Below are 22,814 nucleotides of genomic sequence, written 5' to 3'. Positions count from 1 at the left end.
CGCGAAGTTTTAGAGCCACGAGCTGCAACCGGCTGCAACGCGTCATCGTCATCTTGAGTAAACATGGCTGAAAGCGAAACAAGGAGCTTGGTGAAAAAGACCGGTGCAACATCCATTATTTGGACTTGGTTTGGATTTAAGCAGCTACAACGGACCTGTGGTCGAGCCGTACCATGGAGCCTTTCACCAGCCTGACAATTCACTATATAACGGATGATTGGAATCTTGGCAGCCGATGTTTGCAGACGTCATACTTTCCCGCTGAACATACGGCTGTGTGTGTGTGTGTGTGTGTGTGTGTGCGCGTGCGCAGCGGCGGAGTGGGACCAAAAAATGTACCGGGAAGTTTACGGTCCCCCGCCCGTACGGGTTGAGCAGAGGCTGCACAATTTGACCAGCAGGCAGCGGCGCCATACTTGCAATGTATAACTATTATCAGACCGGCCCACCGGGAAAGGTTGGGTGTGTGTGTGTGTGTGTGCTCAAATGCGTTACATTAGGCTGCAGGTAAGAAACTTTGTTTGAAATCTGTTTTTATTTAAAGTATCTGTGCATCTTTGTCTAATACTTAAAGTATTTTCAGTACAGTGTCTGTTCCTTAACTAAACAGACACCAGTTTTTCCTGTTCTCTGCATCTTGGGTGGCATTTAAGAACAAAGGACTTAAACTAACTAAGTGTAGTGCCTTTTAGAATGGTTTGCACTAAAGAGAAGACACCCAATACTTTAACCCACTCTCAACCCAGCTTGCGTACAGTTCTGGTTGACGGAGCTGTGTTGATAGACCTTGGCAGTGTTGTAGAATTCGGTCTGGTCACAAAATCGACAGCATTTTTACTCTGTGTTGTCTGTCTCAGAAAAAATGGACAGTATTTTATTTTAACACCACAACTGCGGGATATGACTTAATTGCCCTTGCATTCACGTATTTATTTGCATTTTACATCAATGCTAATGTCAGCTCCGACATTTGCCCCACGCTGCGGTGAGAGAGGTAGAGATGTGAAAACAGAGTGCGGACACCGCTTCTATGAAGAAGAAAAAAATGCATATAGGCTGCTAAATATCTAACTATTTACCTCGTAAAAACAAATAGTGCCAGGCGCCTGGGTAGCTCACCCGGTGGAGCGCGCACCCATGTACAGAGGCTGAGTCCTCGACGCAGTGGCCCTTTGCTGCATGTCATTCCACCTCTCTTTCTCCCATTTCATGTCTAAGCTGTCCTATCCAATAAAGGCCTAAAATGCCACAAAAAATCTTAAAAAAACAAAACAAATGGAGCTTGTGTGAGTGTCGTGAGCTCATCTGTCTCTGGCTCCCTCATCACTCAGTGTTTTCTACACTGGGTGTTAGATGGTAAGATACTCCCCTTTCGATGGAAGTTGAATCACCTTAGATATGATTGCTATTTCAGTGTTAAAAGAAGACGGAGAGGAGGGAGGGAGGGAGAGCCTGTATGAGTTAGATGCAATATGGTATTTACAGTAATAATAATTTGTTTACATATCTGAATGTGCATCTGGTAAGCACCATTCAATTAAAATGTGACTGGGAACTAAAATAAGACAGCAGATTGTAGTTTATGTATTTATTACCAAAGCATTTATCAGTAATACAGTTAAAATGGGGGAAATGATTTAAGGTGTGTGCCCATACATTTTCTGCCTATGCCCCTAAATTGTTTTTAGTTAGAGGCTACAGTGCTCCTAGTAAAAAAAAAAATTAAAAAAAAGTTAGTCTGGAGCCCTGAAACGTATATGCTAACACCACATGACTCATCACTTCATGCTCTGCTTTACCTTCACACAAGCTAGCATTGCAGTCTTGGCTGCGTGATGACTGACTGACAGAGCCCTTGTACCTAGCTATATGATATGTCCTTTGAACCAGTTCCAGTTATGAGGTGGAAGTTCTTGTCTTTCACGGTGTATATTATTCAAGATCGGTTCACTAATTTAGAATTTTCAGCACAGCAATAAAAAAATTGAGAAGTGGATTTCTACAACATTGCCTTTCTTTTAAACTAATGGTTATATTGATTCCTTCCCACAGTACATCTTCGGGGAATTCAGCCCTGATGAGATCAATCAGTTTTTTGTGACACCACGATGTTATGTCGAGGTAAGGAGCCGGATTACATTCTGTTTTTACATTATTACATTATTGTTACATGGGTTGCCATAACGTTTGACCTTTTTACAAGATCTGGTCGCCTCTGCTGGTCAGCAGGATCTACTTTGTCAAGATTTTAATTCATTTCCCATGAACCCTGTTACTTTCTGTCAAACACTAGTCCTGATACACTACTTTGGAACTGAGGCTCCAGGTTGTTATTACATAGGTACCACCATTAAGTGACAATGTTATTTTTATAATGCTCCGTGTAGTTCCTTTTTTTTTTTTTTATAATTAACACTGACTAAAATTACTGTTATTGCATATGAGAAATCTGTCATTTATGGGTAATTACATTTCAAATGGTCTAGATAATCATCTAACACATTTAACTGTTGGTAGTCAATGCTTCATGATGCTAAACAATTTAATTTCTCAATACTGGTGGAATTTTTAGATGTTTTTTTTTTTTTTTTTAACTCCTAATGTTGCATTTTGCCTCCACACAGCTTCCTCCGTTCAATGACAAAGTCCTGTGCGTCAGTCAGTCTTCTGGTATGTACATTTCACACACACTAGATTGCTAGTATACTTTCCTTTTTTTTTTGTTGAATTTTTTTTTAGCATCAAAAGAGTATTCTCATGCTCTTAGTTGACATCACTCTAGTTTTTCAAAGCAGGTCTTAATAATGTAAGATAGAAGCCCAGGCTGACCTGACTTGCCTGGCAGGGAGATGCTTTTCATGTGATGATTTGTGCATATATTTATGCATACAGTTCATATTGTTTAGAATGGATTACATATCCCAGTAGATCTTAACCATTTTATTTTAAGAATACGCCAGCCATTGTCATTTTTTAAATTTCGAGCCACCAAATAAAAGATGTAATAGCAGCCACCTGTCTTTGAAATGGTACCCGTTTGCACATGACATTTGCCTTACCTTGATTTGTATTGATTATTTAGGAAGTTACTGCACTCCTGCTGTACCTTATATTATGGAGTCTATGGGACTGCAGGTTTGCGGTGAGTTGAGGAGTCTGACACCCTGTGGCTTGACTAGCTGTTGTACGTTTGCTGTAAAACTCAAAATCCAGGTTTCAAAAACTGGTGGCTTTCTAAACCTTGCGCCTGTATTCTTTCTCTTGCCTGTCGGTAAAATCTGTAGAGCTTTGCATGCTCAAGATACTTTCAGGTATCTTATCTTCTCTTGCATATAATGCATTTTCACCACTGCAGGGCTCCAAGATTAATTAAAATCGGATTGAATTTACATATGATTTAACAATCACAGCTTATTTACTAAGGGCATATTGATGGTTTTATGTGATTGCTAACGTGTGTTCATATTTAGCCTTGCATTGTAATGGTTTTACTACTGAATGCATTTTACAATCATGAAGTGCGATTTTCAGTAACACTAACAGAAGATCTTCTAATCTCAGTAGAGGAAGTACAGTAATTGCTGTTTTCATACCCTCTTAACCCCTCCAGAACATCAGGGTTAACCGTCTGGGTGACCAGTCAGATGTGACATGATAAAAGCCACTTTAATGTTTTTTCTTATTTGCACCTACTAATGTTTCCTATTTGTTCACCTTTTTTCACTTTGCGCCTCTGCTTAATAATGTACTATTTAAGATGCCATTCAACACATTTTAACTAAAAAAATAAGTTTTGTAATGATGACATACACATTAAGACACTTTAAAATGGTATTTGGAGAAGTATTTTGTTTTTAAGAAATGATCCGTATGGATGTGCAGTCCATTATGGAAATATTTATTGAGTGTCCTTTGAGGTCTCAAATCAGAAATTATAATTGTCATCCTGCCATCACAGTTTTAAAAAAATGCTAGAACTGAACTTTGGCCATCTATAAAAGAATATTGCATAAAACTCCATTAATGTTTTAAGGTGTGTAATGCCATGCAGCAATGTGTAAGGTAGGCCTGTTATGTCTTCTAGTATGCCATTTGTCTTCTGTTTTTTTCACACTATATTGCCTCACTTTAATCTATAATTATTTAAACGTAAGCCTACCTTCAAGCAATTTTAGATCTAATTATTATAGTGAAGAGTAACCCTAAACCCTCTGTTCCTTGTTGCTGTCATTCGCCCCACTAGTCAGAATTACTATATAGAAATGGATAACATTTTTTGAATGTTTTGCTTTTGTGGCAGTTTAGCCCAAACAGTACAAAGATGTTGACATCTTATGCAAAACAGTTAAATATGATACATTTAAATTGATTGATTAAATGTAATCCTGATTCTTGCATTTTGGATTAATAACAAAACTTTGCAAATTGACAGTTTAAAAAAAGATCATTGAAATTGGTCATGAAATCACATTTAATGAATAATGTCCACATTTAGTTTTGCAGAAATCAGGCCAATTAACAAATAAACCAGGACCACATACACTTGTTTCACAGCTTTCCAAGTCTTGCTGTTTAAGCTGGATTAGGAAAACAAACAAACCCCAAGACTAGATTGCTAGAGACTCTGCCTCATTGGATGTTAACTGTTGAATCACCCCACTTTTGGATATGTTGGCAACATTCCGAGGATCCACATAAGCCCAGAAGGAATGTGGTTTAGTTGAGCATAGACACAACAGCAGTTGTTGAAGCTAAAAATAGGTCCAGCAGGATTGTGTCTTTTTAGTTGTGTGTGTGTGTGTGTGTGTGTGTGTGTGTGTGTGTATATATAATGTCTGATCCTGTCAGTGAGCTCCCACGACCCCTTTTATGTTGGCTTAGTTGTTCAGAAATAAGGATTTTATAACAAACTCTTCAGCAGAGAGTAAAATACAGCAGTCTGTTTTTTTTATGTTTAGGCTGTATTTAAAGGCAAAACTTTGTTTCTAATTGATTGAAATGTTTCTGCAGCAGAAGACTATCAGCGCATTGAGTTTGGTGTTGACGAGGTGATGGATTCCAAGCCCGTTGGAGTGAACGATCCTTTATTCAAGGTGTCGAGCACCCTCAACCCCCAAGCTCCAGAGTTCATCCTGGGCTGCCAGTCGGCCCAGAAGGCCCAACAGATGTCTCCTCCAGCAGATGATGTCCCTGATGGAACTGACTTCAACTCGCTGGATGGCCCTGACTTGGAGGCCTCAGCCCTGGACAATCACCAGGCCTGCCAGGACATGGACGGACTCCCTGGCAGCCTGGGACAGCGAGAGAGGAAGAAAAAGAAAAAGCGACCGCCAGGGTATTACAACTACCTGGACCCGTTAACTGGCAGCAGCAGTAGCAGCAGCAACAACAGCAGCAGCAGTGCAGCAGATGGGACGTCTGTGACAGCACTTGTGAACGGACATGCAATGGGTGGCCCACTCCACAGTGCTGAAGATGTGGACAGTAAGGCATTGTCGGGGGCTGAACTTTCCACCCCTGGACCTGTCTCCACGGCAACATCAACAGCTGCTGTTGTAGCAGCCAAGTTTGCCCCCACATCCACTGCCAATCAGAGGACTTGTGATAGCCCTGATGACTCTTCTGTGGACTTAACAAGTGGAGCTGCCTCTTTATCAGATGGCAATGCAACTTCCTCCTCTTCATCCTCCTCTCAAAGCAGAGGGATGACAGAGGGACCGAGGACTGCAGATCAGCAGCCAGATCACTTGGCTCCACAGAGCCCCGAACTTTCAGATACTCCACACAGTCCCTGCTCCAAATCCCCTCTTCCTCCATCAGCTGCTGTGGCCACCCCCTCTGTCGCCACTTCCATTACGACTACTGAACTGGAGGGACGGGAGCTAGCAGACAGTGGGGTGGCCAATGGGTTGGAGGCAGAGCCTGATACTCCCATCAGTGCAGATGAACACAAAGAAGACTGTGAGAGTGGGGGGCAGGCTCAGCATGTCTCCTTAGACTCTGCTGCCCAGTCAGTAGTGACAGAGCAGGTCCATTCGCCTGCGATTCCAGCTGCACCTGCTGCCAACCTCCCAAAGTCTTGGGCTAGCCTCTTTCACAACTCCAAGCCTCTGCCTGGGGGCCCTCAGGCCTTTGTTGAGGTAAAGAATGTTGTGGAAGTTGTGTCTCTTTCCCTCGCTACGCCAGAGCAGCCTGAGAAAGTTGGGGAGGTCAAAGAGTGCCCTGTCCACGTTTCAGAGGATCCTATGGCCCCTAAACTTGCAGGTATTATATAAAGATGCATTGTATATTCTTAAAAATGTTCTTTAATGGTTTTGCTGCAAGAGGGGTGCATTGCTGCTAAATTCTTTCCCCCTCCACTTGGTGGCAATGTTGAGACAATTGTACTGTTCCTTCTCTTTGTTTTCCTATGTGAGTTTAAGGTTTTAAGCATTTGATGTTTTAGAAGAGTAGAAAGAATAAGTGACCAAACTTCATAATCTGTTGCTGATTATCCTATATATTTATATGGATCTGCTCAAATTGCTCAATAACTTTTTGCCATAGGGTAAATAATAGACATGTTACTCTCATGTTCAAAAAGTTCAAGAAATGAACACTAGATGGTGATACTACATCCAGAATAGCTGTCAGTTATTAAGTCATTTGTCACATTTGTGTAACCCACTTTATCTCATTAACCAACACTATACAAGTAATCCTGGGTCAGTTGGAGTAAAGACACAAACAAGCACAGTTTAGAGTGATTTGAGATCACTTCTAGGTTCATTTATTTAGAAATTTGCAAACGGATACAATATATCAAGTATTTTGCTGTGCCACTTCATTCTGAACAGTTTTTTTGGTCCCTGTCAATGGGGCTTTCTGGGTCTTAAAAGCAGTGTGCAGTATTTGCGATTTGTCTGTTTAGTTGAACCTGATTCTGCTGCCTCATGTATGTATTGTACATGTTTAGGCTGCTGTACAGTAGTTCTTTCAGGAGGGTTTGCAAATTTACCCAAAAAAAACCCACTTTGGTTTGAGGTAGTTTGAACTTAATCCTGTTTAGTCAGCACACTGTCTTTTTTCTGGTGCCCAGTCCTTATTGGGTGTAATTTGATACGTAAAGTATTCTTTTTACTCTCATCACTGTGTTCCCTTTTGAGATGTAAAATTTGACTTATGCATGCTTATGAACCAGAAAACCTTGTGGCTGTATTTTATCTGTAGAACAGTCAATTCCAGATATTTTAAAATACTAGAACTGCTGGAATTACATATATTGATAAGCACCACTGGGTCATATTGACCCTCTAGACTCGATTTATTTCTGTTGGGGCATGATGCTACATAGTAAGACTATAGACTGTATTCTGCAATTGGAAAATGGAAATGTGTCCCCTCTGCTATGAATACTGTGCTTTTAAGCAGTTTTTATTTGAATGTGTTAAGACTGTTAATGTTGAACATTGAACAAATGTTACGCTTGGTGAAAAGATGCACAAGTTTGAACATACTAGTGATCAATTTGTATTTTCTAAAGTGCTATTGATGTGCATTATTTATAAATCAATTGTGTCCACGTTACCATGGGAGCTGTGTTACTGAATGACAGTCTCCCTTCCTAGGCGTGGTACAGTAAGTTCTTCCTCTTATTCAGACAGTCTCTTGTGCTTTTGTCACAAGAGGCAGGAATAGAGGAAGGAACATTTGTTGTGTAACAATGAATATTTACTACTTATGATTCAAGAATGATCTGCTATAATATTCACCACTATATCAAAGTGTTAATCACTGGAAGTATTCGCTCACAAAAAATTAATAATTTCATTGTCGGAGTTGTACAGGGCTACATGTTTAAGAACATTGTGTCTGTTTGAATCCCCAGAACTTATTGAGAATGTGAAGTTGATACATAAACCAGTGTCTTTGCAGCCGAGAGGACTGATCAACAAGGGAAACTGGTGCTATATCAACGCTGTATCCTTTCACTCTGCTTTTTGCTGCACCTTTTTTTTAACCCTTCAACTCTGTGTGAACACATGTATAGGCTTGGCTGTGGGTAACATAACTTGCTCTTATATTGCAGCTAAGCCAAATGGCACAAAGGACAAATGGGGTCAAGTGTTTTAAAAAATACTGTGCCATTAGGAAATGTAGTTTTTTGTCTTTGTCTTTTGCTGAGAAGTGAGTTTCAGCTATGCCTGGAAATTTCCTCTGAAGCCAGGAAAATGCCATTTTTCTTTTTTTAAGGAAAGCTTAAAACATGCTATCAATGACTAATCCTGTTGGTGTTTTATGGAGACTGATTAAAAATTTGATTTAGTTTGATTGGAAAAAAACAACTAGAAATTTAAAATTCGAGAGATCTCAATTTTACGGGCTAGAAAATGACACCAGAGCTTTCATCAACTCAGAACTTATTCATCCATTGGTATCAAATTTGAAATATATAACGGCAGCTTGTCATTTAACTTTTCCTACACGCTGTGTTCCTCCCTGACTTTGAACATTCAGACCCTACAGGCCCTGATAGCGTGCCCTCCCATGTATCACCTGATGAAGTCCATTCCTCTGCATAATGAAACGCAGAGACCATGTACCTCCACACCCATGATGGACAACTTGTAAGTAGTATTTCTGCAAGCTGATATCAAATTGCTTAAATCTGTTTTGCAAAGATATATCACCATTATTTCTTTGTCCATGACAGTGTAAGGCTGGTGAATGAGTTCAACAACATGCCTGTGCCATCTAAAGCCAAACAGCAAGGTGAGATGCTAGACAGCATGTCCAAAGACATTTGGTATATTTTTCTGTAGGTGTCTGATGTTGTATGATTTGCAACTGTGTCCACAGCTGTTGGTGATAAGGTCATGAAAGACGTTCGCCCTGGTGTACCTTTTGAACCAACCTACATTTATAGACTTCTCACTCTCATCAAGTCAAGTCTCTCTGAGAAGGTAAACTATGCTGCCTCTGGGTCAAACATATTCACTGCAAAGCAATGCTTCAGGTGTTTTTTTTTGTTTTTAATGATCACACTCTCTGAATACACATCCTCTGGAACAGAAAGTGCTTAAAGGGAATGTCCTTGTTTTTCTTTTCAATACACATTTTTCTGTTTAGAATTTGACGACTCGTCTGAATAAAGGCAGTTTGTGCGTTTCCCATGCTGAGTCTGTTCTGATTCAGTTTTAATGAATGAAACAAGAACACTGAATGAAATGGTTATCTTTTTATATTTAATGAGGCTTACACTCACTTGTAAAACATGCGTCCCTGTCTGTGTACCTTAATGAACGACTGTGTTTGCACATTCATGCGTGCACACCGTTTTATTTGAAAGTAAGCATTCTTGGTAGAGTGGTCTAATTGGTGCTGATGTCCTGGTGCTCTGCTCGCAGGGTCGACAAGAGGATGCGGAGGAGTATCTTGGCTTTACTCTCAACGGACTGCATGAGGAAATGCTGGCTTTGAAAAAACTAATCTCGCCTCAGGAAGAGAGTAAGCACCTTTTTTACAACTATCGTATCAAAACCATATCACAAGGACGATAAGATCATTACAGAAAATGTTTAAATGAATTCATGTTTGCATATGATTGCTCTTCTCTGTGTTCTAAGTTAAAGATGAATTGCATTACTTTCTGCATAATCAAACTGCAGCTAAGTAGATTGAGCATCTATTGTTGAGTTCTTGAAATTTTGGTGCTACTTGTTGGTTTTCAATTGGATTAAAACTAAAAAGATCACTGACCAGCTCTGTAACATGTATGCCAATGTATTTGCTAAAGTGATAAAGATGCCATTGCAACTGAACAGATGTGAACTGACAAACATTTCTTAATAGTGCCTCAATCTACAATAAATATTCACTCTACCACACAAATCCAAATTTCAGCTTTAATGAATAATTTACAAGTTTGTAAATGAAACTTCTGTCATCGTAGTATCAGTTGAAGTGCTATTGAACTTCCTGCAACATGTAAACTGACATGGGATTCAGTGGAAGAGTTTGCTACTTACTTCAAGGCCGTTTGAAGTACTTTTATCATTTGGTCTCTAAAGGGTATTTTCTTTTGTGTTTTTTGAACAGAACCTCCAACACCCAACGGGCCGGAGTCCCAGCCAGGTGTGGAGGAAGATGTTGCTGATAAGGAGGAAGAAGGTAGTGAGGACGAATGGGAGCAAGTTGGCCCCAGAAACAAGACTTCCATCACTCGCCAAGCTGACTTTGTCCGCACACCCATCACTGACATATTTGGTGGACACATCAGGTACGTTGACAGTTCATTGTGAAGATGTGATTCAATGAAGTATATAATGAAGATGAAGTAGAAACAATGAGCCATATGTATAGGAAGGAATTCTGAAGGCTGGTGAACTTGTGGACTCTAATAAGTTCACAAAGCACTCCATGATGCTGCACTCAAGTTGGATTTCCCAGTACAGCCTCACTTTTCTACTACAAGAGAGGCGGTTAAAGGTTTTTGCGTGTCACTAAAATCCACTGGCACTTTTTGATTTCAAATACCTGCTATTTTTCTTTTTTGCTTTAATACCACATCACCTTGGGATATGTTTAATAACACTTTCACAAAAATTCAAGCACTGGCATGATAGGTTATGATTAACAGAGCTACATACATTTACAAAAGAGAAATGGGCCAGTTTAAAACTGGTCCCAGTGTAAAGTGAGCTCACTAATCAGCCCGCCGGTGATTGGCTTTTTCTGATAATACAATGCGTTTTTGCAAATCATGTAAGTACATGCTATGTAAATACAGGGGCATAGATGCACCACTGTTTTGAGTACTGTGCATTTAAGCAGTTTGTATTTAAATGTGTTCATTTGATAGTGTTTAGTCTGCTCCAGTGTTACTACATACATTTACAAAAGACACATTGTGTACAAGATGTAAAAGATGCCCATGTTTGAACGAACTAATGATCTTTGTGTTGTCAAATGTATATGTCATTAGATGCATTATTTATAAATGTGTGTCCACGTTACCATGGGAGCTGTGTTACTGAATGACGGTCTCCCTTCCTAGGCGTGGTACAGTAAGTTCTTCCTCTTATTCTATTCTATTCTCTTGTGCTTTTGTCACAAGAGGCAGGAATAGGAGGAGGAACATTTGATTTAGGAAATGATCTACTCTAATATCCATTACTCTATCCCAGTTTTAATGACTGAAAGTATGCACTTGCAAATAATACCGACATGGGTTTTCATTTTTTGTTGGAGTTCTTTGTTTTTCTTTGTGCATAGTTTCTTAGAAATGTCATAACAGCTTTAGCTTCTTTTTGGTTATGGCTTCTGCTCCCACTTAATACACCAACCTCGGGAGATAAAAGTGTTATCTTGATCAGTGCACCCTGTGTTGGTTATGCAGGTTCTGACTAAAAGTTTTTGACCTCTGTTCACCGTGGCATCACAAATCAGTTTGCCGCCAGCCAGCTCCAGCTTTTGTCCTGCTAGCACCACAGTCCTTCAAAATAACAGCCATTTTGGTCAGAAGTCTGGACAGCATGACGTGGGGCACACATTCACAAACAAAGGTCTTAACTTTCAGACAAATCAGAAAGAACCTGTGCGGGTGAGGCCTGCCTAAATAACATGTTCTATGAGGTTCTGGTCTGGCCCAGTCCTGGTTTACACTGGGCACACAATGTCTTAAAGGATTATTTTCTTAGAAATGGTTACAACCAGAGAGAAATGGAATACAGCAGTGTATGTTTTCAGTGTGGTGTGCACGCCCACTGAGCTTGGCTATAACCACCCCTGGGCTTTCTGGGCACTGGGGTCGGTGTGTTTGGTTTGTGAATTTATTTGTTATTTCTCCTAATTAAAGTCTTTATAGCGTAAGCATTCGGCCATCAGAAGCAGCCAGAATATTAGATTTGGATTTTAAATATTCTAGGTCAGATGTTGCAATCCGGATACGCTTACAACATTTGATGATTCCAGTGTTGACTGTTTAATCTTGAGAAGATACAGATGCAATTATATTAATACTATTTGTATAACAATTAGTACTTCACTAAAACAAGTAGCACTTCACTATTTAAGGATCATAAAATCCAACATTTGTAGCAAAAAACATGTTTACACTGAGCAATGCAAGTTCTGGAAATAAGTATATTAAAATATTTTGATATAACCTAATGAGTATTCCATATAACCTAATTTGTTGTTTCTTCTAATATCTAACCTGGTGTTTGTTTCTTTGTCAGATCGGTGGTGTATCAACAAAACTCTAAAGAGTCGGCCACTCTGCAGCCTTTCTTTACCCTGCAGCTGGACATCCAGTCAGAGAAGATCCGCACTGTCCAGGAGGCTCTAGAAACCTTGGTGGCACGAGAGTCAGTCCAGGGTTACACCTCTAAAACCAAGCAGGAGGTATGAATAAAGCAAACTTTAAGGCTAAGTTTTAGTTAGTTAGTGTTGCATGTTATTAAATTACAAAAAAAATAAGGGATACTATTTTTGTATACTAGTTTTTCAAAGTTATATTTGGGAGTGTGCAGTAGGGCTGGGTAGCCTTCAAAGATTTTCGATACTAATGCCAATACCGTGACTTCGACACTGGTTCCTAAACTATACTTTTTTCGATACCAATTTTATAAAACAAAAAATGATTGCACACACATTACAAGTACACATTACGGCACAAATCTTTTTATTTATTTTTCAGCTCCTACTACGTGAGCCCCGTCTCTGTGCCTAACAGTTTTTCCTGCCTGCGTCTATGACGTGTAACGTTACACAGCCAATCATCATTATTTGATCTTGGTAGAAGCATGCTCCATGCTTATTGGCTCGCTGATGAGATTTGCTCCTTAGGTATTTAAACTGGGTATTGAATGATGAGGCATTTTTCGATACTCGATACTATAGAGCAGGGCTCTAGAGTGCGACCAAAATTTGTAAGGGTGTGACTAAGATTTTTCCTAGGTCGCACCGGTGCACCTAACGTCCTTGCATCTGCTGCCTCTCCACTAACGAAGCGATGTCGTTTGTATCGATCTGGTTTAATGTTGCGTTACATGACCCGTTCCTTCTGTAAAGCCGTGCCTGTGTTTGGATCTCTCCTCCGTGCAGAAGTTTCTGCTCTTGGCATGTGCACTGATGGTTTTACATAAAGACTAAGAGTAATGTTGGCTACACATGATAAAAGGCAAACATCTTAAAACAATAAAGCATACATGTTTTTAAAAAAAAAAAAAAAAAATCGGAATTTGTGAATTTTCTTCACAAATATTCTAGTTATTTCCTTGGATCGGAGTACACAACACATCACAACTAGTGAAGAAAACACTTTGTTCGGTAAGTGAACATTAAGTTGGAACTGGTGCAGGGAACATCTGCTCGACAGCTGTATATTGGGCATCTTTTTTAGTTTTTGTTCGTTCTGGTCTTTGTCATTTCAGAGACAGTTAACTTGGTGTACAGCCTAGCTCTTGTCTTTTGTACTTTTAAAGCCCCAAAACCAAATGATTGATGAGTCACTACTTTGAATGGCTCAGCCAGCTGTTCCATTTCCAAGAAAATGATAACTGCTTGTTCTGTACTTGTTTTGTTCCTTCCTGTTTAGTTTAGAATAGGTTTTTAGGGTTTTATCTTATGTCTACTTAAAAATAAACTCTTGTGAGTCTTTGAAAATGTAACTTTTTTTCCCTTGAATAATATTGTATAACTATCACAGAACCTTTTCTGACTGCAGACCTCTTTTTGTCCTCGTTCTCAGATTGAGATCAGTCGGAGGGTGACTCTGGAAGAGCTGCCTCCTGTGCTGGTGCTCCATCTCAAGAGATTTGTTTTTGAAAAGACTGGAGGCTGTCAGAAACTGACAAAGAACATTGATTACCCCGTTGACCTGGAAATCAGCAAAGGTATGGACCCACACACTACTACCAGACCGTGGACTCGTTGGTGTTTACAAATGTGTAATGTGTGCACCAAGTTCATGCACAGTGCTTGTGTATAGAAATGGATGATCCAATTTACCGGCACTAGCCAAAGACGTACAGATGCGGGCAATCGTATTAAGAAAAATATATGAAAATATAGCATTTGTTAATTTGATGTCACCTAATCATGACAGCCCGTTTGCATTTAAGATGCATGTGTACAGGATTCCTTGAAAAGGGACAAAGCTATAAATCATGCATCAACATGTTACTCCATTTTAGCTGTAGATGATTAATTGGATGAGTTGGCCAAATTAACCTTGAGTCTGAAAAAAATGCTTTCCCAGAGAGACTATTCTTTTTGATATTCAAAAAGACAGAGTGGTGTGTCTTTTTTTTTCTCAAAGGGAACGGTCTATCTGCTCAACTTGTGGGAGTTACTCATGAAAATGACACAACATTGTGACTGATCGAATCAGGTTGCAAAATCATTATCATGGCTGTAGACATCCTTGGAGGGATCGGGGTTCAGAATGAATCAAGAAAACAATGTTGCAGTGAAGTTTGTAAACCCCCATATGGTTTTTCTCCATTTTGTACAAAAACAGATTCGTAAAGAATTAAATTGTATCTATTATGTTATGATGTACATTACACTTGCCCGGCAGCAGAACATGTGTGCAACACATTCTGTATTTATTTATAATTTAAGCAATGTTTTACAACTTCTTGGTCTAATTAGTGGCTTTCCTTTCAGATCTCTTGTCCTCTGGAGTGCGGGGCAAAGTTGTGAAAGGCCAAAGAACTTACCGGCTCTTTGCAGGTGTGTTTGCGTTTTGTTGTTTATGTAGTTTGTCACATTGTTACATCTGCTTCAAGCAAGGCAGGGTTTCCGCGGTGTCTTAAAAAGTCTTAGTCTACAATTTCAAAATCAAAATTTTAGGCCTTAAAAAGTCTTAAAATTGCTGAAGTATTGTGTTCTAGGTTTTAAATAATTTTAAATAGGTCTTAATTTTCCTATGTCCATGCAACGCTCCCTCATTATGCTAATTTAAAAAAATTCTGTAGTGTTATAGTTCTTTTTTTTGCTAATATAATTTTGCTGTATTATGACCAACATGGAACTTATTAATAAGGCTGGAATATTGCAGCCAATCAGCTTTCATGTTAATGGTGCCAGTCTCTATTGGATTGTACCACAGACATAAAACGGATTTTATTCTTTAGCTAGGGGGAAGTGCATGTTTAGCAATGCTTGGCTTGAAAAAACTTAATTTAGGGCTTAGTTGATGTTGTGATAAAGGTCTTAAATTTAATTCATAATGGTTAGAAAAAGGTCTCAAAAAGTCTTAAATTTGACTTGGTGAAACCTGCAGAAACTCTGCAAGGTTGTAATTTAGTTGGTTTTGTAACATATTGTCACTGTGGGAATTGTTCATCCACCATGATGTGGCCCAAAATAGGGCTGAACGATTTGGGGGAAACATCTAATTGCGATTTTTCTGCCAGGTATTGCGATAACGATTTGGTTTGCTGCTATTATTATTATTATTATTATTATTATTAGAAGTTTAGCTAAAGTTCAATATTCACTGTATAACAGAAAACATGTCATGGAGCATTATAACATGAGACACCATCAAAACTGCTCTATTTTTGTATGCAAGGATGAGAACATATTTATGAATTGCCATCAATAAGTGTTTTTCTTTTAGTAAGCATGCAACATTGAACAATCAAACAGAACATTTATTACGAAAGCTAAAGTTATAACAAAACAATACTAATAAAAAATGTTCCTTTCCTGTAAACTGACATTTCTGATATGCTTCAGTTCAATAGCAGCATCTACATATTGCACCTTCTACGATATTGTTAAAGGAATACAAAATGAATGAAAAATCAACTGAAAATAGGACATTTTTGTAAAGAACCTGTAATATGTAAGATTGTTGCAGCATTTACCTTCTGGAAAACAAAAACAAAAAAAACAGTAAATATAATATTGAAAAAAGGAATACAAAAATGTAAAACCAAATGTTACACTGAACAAAATATTGCACTATATGTGTTGAACCTGAATACATCTGGTTGACAGTAGTCCCAGACTGATCTCACTAAGTGGCGTATGTGTGACGCGCCAATTCGTATGCCATTTTTGCGTGTTATGAAGACGCATACTCGTTTTTTAGCGTGTTCATCAACGCCGTTTGGCCTCCATTGACCTACATTACATGTGAATTTTTGCCTTAGTGAGTAGTATGAAAGGACGGAGGTTGGTTGTGGTGGTGGATGGGTAAAACACAGGACTTTCACCCAGGAGAGCGGGGATCGCGTGTGGCATTTAACAACCTTTATTTATATATATATATATAATCAATCCTTCCCCAATGTTCTTTTCCTAAACCCAACCGTTTATTGTTTCCCTAAGCGTGTGACGTTGGTCACCGTCGTGGTTTTGTCGTTTTTTTAGTGTTACTAAAGCCTTTCCCGATGTTCTTTCCCTAAACCAACCTCTAAACAAACCTTCCCTTTTTTTTTTTTTTTCTTTTCAAAAACGTTGACGTTGTTCTCGCGACAACACGACACGTGGCAACGCCACGTGGTGTGTATGTTTACATCCGCTGTATACAGTGTAGACATACACGTGGATAGCTCAAAATGCGTACAGATAACACGCCATTTGGCTTTAGGAAAGTGGCGTGTATGTTTACGCAAAGTCATGATGCCATGCCAGGTAGTGCTTTTGTTTGACATCAGGAAATACTCTAGGATCATAATCAATGATTACATGTTTGTTTTTTTACATGTTTTTGGAATACACTTTTGTTTTCCAAGAAATAGTTCATCCAGCTGGAGCAAAAGCCATTAGTAATTAATGAATGAATCATCAATTGAGTTCTATCACTCAAGCATCACCAGCAAATGAGTGACCCCCAGTGAGTGCTTGTTTTCATGTGTGAAGAGACCTGTAGTCATGAGTGACTCCTACTGGTCACAGCACACTGGTTTGATTCACATGTGTCAACTTGGCCAAGACCATTTTATTTTGGTTTATGGAATCATTTAAAGAATCATTTTTCTAGGTATCCATTATGTGAGCTACATTGTACAGCATTGTAAGTAAATCTAAAAACGGCGCATAGTAAAAAATAAAAAAACACTGACACTGCAGTGCCCAACATTGAAGTAATGCATGATAATGACTTAAATAATGTCTTCCCCCCCCTGTCTCTCAACCAGTTGTCTATCACCACGGGAACAGCGCGACAGGCGGTCATTACACCACAGATGTCTTCCACATTGGTCTTAACGGCTGGCTGCGCATTGACGACCAGGCAGTGAAGGTCATCAACCAGTACCAGGTGGTGAAGCAGACTGCAGAGCGCACCGCCTACCTGCTGTACTACCGCCGCGTCGACCTGCTGTAGACACACACATACACACGCATCCCGACATACATGCAAGATTACCCGAATATATTCACACACACACGCACACACACACACACGCTCCAAATGCACTCGTTGACAGGACATTGCATCTACACATGACACAAACACACACACCACTAATGAACAGGAACACTGCCCAACTTGTCCTCTTGCGAGATTTTCCTCCTCTTCCCTCCTGTCCCCGCTTTCCTGAGAACCAGCTTTTCCAACACCTTTTTTCCTTGTCTCTCTTTTCTTTTTGGAGGAAGAGAAACAAGCTGCATTCACCAAGATTTCCCTGTGACTGCTCTCTCTCCTCTGTGCAACTGCTGTTTTTTGTTTCGTCCCTTTTTTTGTTTTTACTTTTAAAGCAGCGAGTAAAGGACTGTTGAATAGACAGAGGTGGGGTTGGGGTTACATGTTAGGACCTGAGACTCACCTCTGACTGAGCCCACAGCTCGGCTCGGATAGCAAACCGTGGACTCGCACACAGGAAGAACTATCTACCACAGGCTGCAAGTGGACCGTCGGGGTAATTTCTCTTGCTTGAATTACCTTTTTTAAGGAAATGACCTAGAAATATCAGTGTTTGCCTTTTAGTAAAGGAGTACTGTTGGCCTAATGAATTTGAAGCAGTTTAAAAGCCTATTTGAATTTGCCCTTGTGCATTGAAAAGGCCCAGCACCAGCATTATCATGAGTCTCTCCTCCCAATGCCAGATTGTCTTCTTCCACCAACACAAACAACTCCTCCATGTCCTCACTTTTACGATGCTTTTAAATCTAGGTACAACTTGAGCCATCAACAGGAAAAAAAGAAAAGTGGTGCATTGAGAACCGAACAGCTTCCTTGTTTGAGAGATCCTTGTTGTGGTTTATGGGTTTAGATTTAGAAAGACTATCTAAAAAAAATATTAATGCGCTTTAGAATTTAATAACAAATATGCTTCTGTGCACAAAGTATAAACTGATAAATGATTACGATATGACAGGCAAATGCATATTTTGCAAATATTTAGATTAAAATGTAAAAAAGAAAAAACTAAAAATATAAAATCAAACTGAGAACTTGTTTGGGTCCTAAAGGACTAGGCTAGTTTTTGGACTCAGTTATTGCACTGGAGAGATGGCAACCAATCAAGACGGATTCCACCGCAAAACCTGCCCTTGTTTACTTTGTAAATTTCCTTCTCTATCCATTTGTTTTCTTTGTCTTGTCTAAAGGTTCCACCTGTGTATAGGTGGCTTATCAGTGTAGTTTTGAGCCACACCACCCCTCTTACCCCCCAACTCAGCAGAAAGCGGGGGCTGCCTTAGGTTCAATGTGTGATGTTTTTCCACTCAGTGTACAAGTCTAACCCTAATCAGGCGCCAACAGCAAGTCTAATGTCTGTGAAGAGTTAGGGGAATGTACCTGACACCTATGTATTTACTCTTTTGTGGCTCAGCATTTCCTCCTAGTCGAGGGAAACTGAGTGTTGAGGGAAGTGGGACTACATCTGTGCTAAGCTCTGCATTAAAAACCCCGGACGTGTGCACAAAAGGAGATAGTTTGCTTTTGTTGAAGATATTGATTTTTTTGTTTCTTTTTTGGATCATTAATTGATTGTGATGATTTGTGTTTGAGTTACTAAAAGATGTTAGTTTTTTTCTTTTTGTCATTGATCATTTATTGGATGTCCCCATGCTCTCGCTCCCTTCAGAAAAAATATGCTTGCATTTGAATTGGTGTTTGAAAAGAAATTACACAGGCTAAAGCACAACAATGAATAAAATTAAACTAGTTCTTTGCTTGATATTTATTTCCATTTTTGTCATTTTTTCTTTTCATATATTTTTTTTTCCACTCAAGACCCATTTCATTCCAACCACCAGTGTCAGAATCTCAGTATTAAAACTTCACAAAATGTAATCAGTTCAAGTATTTCTACATGATTTAGTCCTGTGTACTATAACCCACAAAAGTCCTCTTTTTGTCTCACACAGTTAATTAAAACAAGGTACACAGTTGAGAAGGTGGTTGTCCCACATTTCCCTGCTTCAGAATGGTACTTGATTGTAAGTTTACAAAGACTGATTCTTTCAATTTGAAATAAAATGTCTGTCTATTTTACAAAATTTTATAATTTCACATTGGATTAAAATTATGTTTAGCCTCTATGTAGTATAACATCATTATGTGGTGCATAGTCTCAGTTGACTTGTGGGTTTCAAAGTCCGAAACCTTCCACAGGTAAACCAAAGGAAACGATATAGGCCCTACTGCCTTTCCTCATATATATATATATATATATATATATATATATATTCAGACTTCCTTTTGCCTTCTCCATTTGAGGTCTTGTTGCCATGTACACGACTCATTCCACACAGGAAACTGAGGCATGCCGTTTAAGACGGTCAATACATCTTCTGACTTAAATGATCAGTTGTGCTGCTGACTTTGTAGTCATTTCTGCACAAATTGTGACATTGTTGATTTACTTTCCCCTTTTGAAGAATGTTTGGACTTTGAACGGACACCCTGAGCTTTCTGTTGTATAGTTTTATCTCAGTCTGTCATGGCTGGTCAGGAAATGTGCTGGTGAAATGCTTCAATAATGTCTCTCTTTTCAGTGTGTGCTCCTAACACTATTGTCTGCTGGGAATTGTTGGGATATTGACCTTTAAAAAAAGATCTCTGTCTTTTAATTTTAAGCCTCCAGCATTCTATTTTGTTAATTGTTCAAATAAAGGATTGTGCAAAAAGCAGTTTGCTAATGAAGTGTAGTCAGAAGACTACTTGGCTTTCTTATAATACAGTAAATACTGAGAACATCTGCAGTCTCTCCGCCCTGGACTGGCCAACAGAACAATGTGCACAATAAACCAAAACAAAACGATCCACTGAGTCTTGGTCTACCACACACTGTTAATTGGTCTCTTGTTCCTGCATGTCAACATATACTATGTATAGTATTTGTAGTATGCTGTATCTCCCCCACCTGTGGTCTAGCTGGCTGCCTCAGTGCCCACACTGCTCTCTTTAGGGCTGTGGCTGAGCTCGCCTCTGTTTGCTTTAATGGGAAGCAGAACCCATCATTGAAAAATTTGCTGTGTAAGTTTTTTTTCTGCCCTTTAGTATTCCTTACTATTCATTCCTTCCTTTCTTACTATAGCTCGGCCATCCGCAATCAACATAGTATTTTCCTTGTTAATGTCAGAAGGCAACTACAAGAGATCTTTTTTTACAGGCCCACAGCCTGAAGGGCAAATTACATGTTTGAACACCCACTGATAGACCACCTATACTCGCAAGTGTCTCCTTCGGCGTGTGTGTCTGTGTCTGTCTTCTCCCCATGGGCCTTTTTAAGGCTCTTGAGTGGTTAAGTGCGTAGGACATATTTTTCAGCACAAGCCAGTAATTATAATGGTCGTAGCATTGCAGCATCTACAGGGACATAGAACAAATGACAACAGAATGGGGTTACTTTTCTGCAATATGAGCATGTTATTGTGCCATTTAGATACTTAAAGTGCCATGAAACAAAATATTTAGAGAGGAGCTGACCAACCCAGCAAATTTAAAGCACATGCAGCAGCAGACAAGAACGATAGGGCCTTGGCACATCTGTGTGCCTATCTGCGCCGCAATCAATATGAGTTGTGTTTTAATAGACAGGAGACAGCCATTAAGCTTTCTACCTAACCAAGCAGAAACAACTTCACTTCAATATTGAGACTGTAGCGTGGTGGAGACTTGAGATCCAGCTCATTTAATGGCTGATGGATGCAGATTAAAAAACGAAGTCAGTAATAGAATTTTTACCCTATTTAAATAGTTTTTAGTGGAAACTTTAAATCATTTTTGTTCTGTGAAGAAAGTGGTTCACACCCAAATGTGGCCCAAGATAAATATGAAGGGTCACAAGAGGATTACATTGACGTTATTTACGTTATTTCTAACTGACTTAATTCTCATTTTTTCTTTTTTTCCCCCCGTGTGAAGTACGGAACGCTTTAACCTGTAAACGTCTGTATAAATTATTTAGATTAAACAACGTAGAAAGGAAAAATCACTCCTTTCTGCTTCTGTCTGAACGGGTCACAAGAAGATACAGTATTGCTTTATTTTAACAGGTCGCCAACCAAAAAAGCTCAGGAGCCACTGTGTTAAGGGGATAAAAAGGCTTAAACAGTGTTACTGATATACATTACTGACTCTTTCCCTCTGCATACGATAAATTGCTGTTACTTTTGCCATGACTCTTGGCTCAGAAGTTTCTTGATGAAACAACTGGCCTTGAAGCTGGAATGCCTGGCATGTACTCCGTCTGTGCCAGTCCTCCATTCAAGATGTTACAAACCACTAAAGCTACAATGGACTTTGCAGGATTCTCGCCTTGTGTGCTTACATTTGACTTGATCTGGCTTTCCACCACCTCTTTATCCTCACAGGAGTGATCTTTGCGCATTTCCTGTTCCTTTACGATCCACACGCTGGTTTGTTTTTATAATCAGTCTCGTACACCATATGGTCTCTTCATTTATTCTCCCCCAGTTTTTCCTTCTCTGTATCTGTTTTCGTGCATCTTGTTTAGAGGTCCACCGGCACTCCACAGTTTCTAAGGAAAGTAAACATGGCAACCAGAGTTCCAAGGCCCTCCACAAGTCCCCTGTCCAAATAAACCAGCTCTCGGTTTTGTGTATGGAGAACAGTACTTGTGTGTGTGTGTGTGGTGGGGGAGGGGGGGCATGAGGGTTCCCCTTGAGCTTCACAAAAAGAAAAAACTAGAGTCCCCCCTGCTTCAGATTATAGACTGTCAAAAAGTAAACAAGAAGAGGATGTCTGAATTGTGTAATCCTTCTGTTGTCTTCAACTGAGACTAATGCAGAGTTGTGAGTTTCCAGTTTGCATTTGGCCTGCTATGAATTATGTATCTAGGTTGAGGCAGCTGAATAACACTTCTAAGAAGAAAACCCTCATCCCTTGGACATTTAAATACAGTCACCAAATGTGAGTAACGCGATAACAAACCTTTGTCACAAGGGGCTGCTCAGAATCAGGAAAAGCAGATTGAGATTTTGTTAGAGTATCTTAAAAAGATTTCTGAAAATCCACTTAAGTCACAATATTAGTACAAGAAAGGTAAAAATGTACTTGTGATTCTGATTTACAGTGTACATCAATAAGGCAGGATGTTAATAAGTTGAATGCCAGAGTTAAGAGAGCCAAACTCAGGCAGTACAGAAAGAAGTGACTGGGATATTAAATAATTAATAATAATAATTAATTAAGGCACACCTGCAATCAGATGATCAGAAACCTGGATTCTGTGATGATAATGTACAGTATACACAGGGACATAAAGAACCAAGCTTCTTATGTTTTATGTAAATGTCTGAAAACAGAATTTTGTGTAAGGAGTAAAATTATATCACACTTATTTCCTACATCTGGATCGGTTGCAGGTTTGGATTATCTGATCTGTAAAGGTAGCTGCAGC

The 22,814-nt window shown here is 39.3% G+C and overlaps 1 protein-coding gene across 2 annotated transcripts in view; it reads left to right on the top strand.

The window, feature by feature from the left end:
- usp10 (ubiquitin specific peptidase 10) overlaps window positions 1-20,079 on the top strand; it is a 34,317-nt gene extending 14,238 nt beyond the window's left edge. Inside the window, exons 2-15 of one of the 2 annotated variants that reach the window (XM_078248824.1) lie at window positions 2,053-2,121; window positions 2,625-2,670; window positions 3,083-3,142; window positions 5,014-6,264; window positions 7,868-7,959; window positions 8,497-8,606; window positions 8,693-8,751; window positions 8,839-8,942; window positions 9,387-9,486; window positions 10,078-10,258; window positions 12,219-12,384; window positions 13,733-13,877; window positions 14,653-14,718; window positions 17,139-20,079. In XM_078248824.1, the coding sequence (XP_078104950.1) occupies window positions 2,053-2,121; window positions 2,625-2,670; window positions 3,083-3,142; window positions 5,014-6,264; window positions 7,868-7,959; window positions 8,497-8,606; window positions 8,693-8,751; window positions 8,839-8,942; window positions 9,387-9,486; window positions 10,078-10,258; window positions 12,219-12,384; window positions 13,733-13,877; window positions 14,653-14,718; window positions 17,139-17,326 (2,637 nt within the window). In that variant the 3' untranslated portion in view covers window positions 17,327-20,079. Of the gene's footprint in view, window positions 1-2,052; window positions 2,122-2,624; window positions 2,671-3,082; window positions 3,143-5,010; window positions 6,265-7,867; window positions 7,960-8,496; window positions 8,607-8,692; window positions 8,752-8,838; window positions 8,943-9,386; window positions 9,487-10,077; window positions 10,259-12,218; window positions 12,385-13,732; window positions 13,878-14,652; window positions 14,719-17,138 lie in introns of both variants that reach the window. The other variant, XM_078248815.1, reaches the window with a different exon arrangement.
- The last annotated feature ends 2,735 nt before the right edge of the window (window positions 20,080-22,814 follow it).

The sequence above is a fragment of the Sander vitreus genome, chromosome 1, assembly GCF_031162955.1.
Source record: "Sander vitreus isolate 19-12246 chromosome 1, sanVit1, whole genome shotgun sequence".
In the NCBI taxonomy this organism is placed as follows: Eukaryota; Metazoa; Chordata; class Actinopteri; order Perciformes; family Percidae; genus Sander; species Sander vitreus.
The sequence above is the reverse complement of the archived record's forward strand: the minus strand, read 5'-3'. Positions and strand labels throughout refer to the sequence as shown.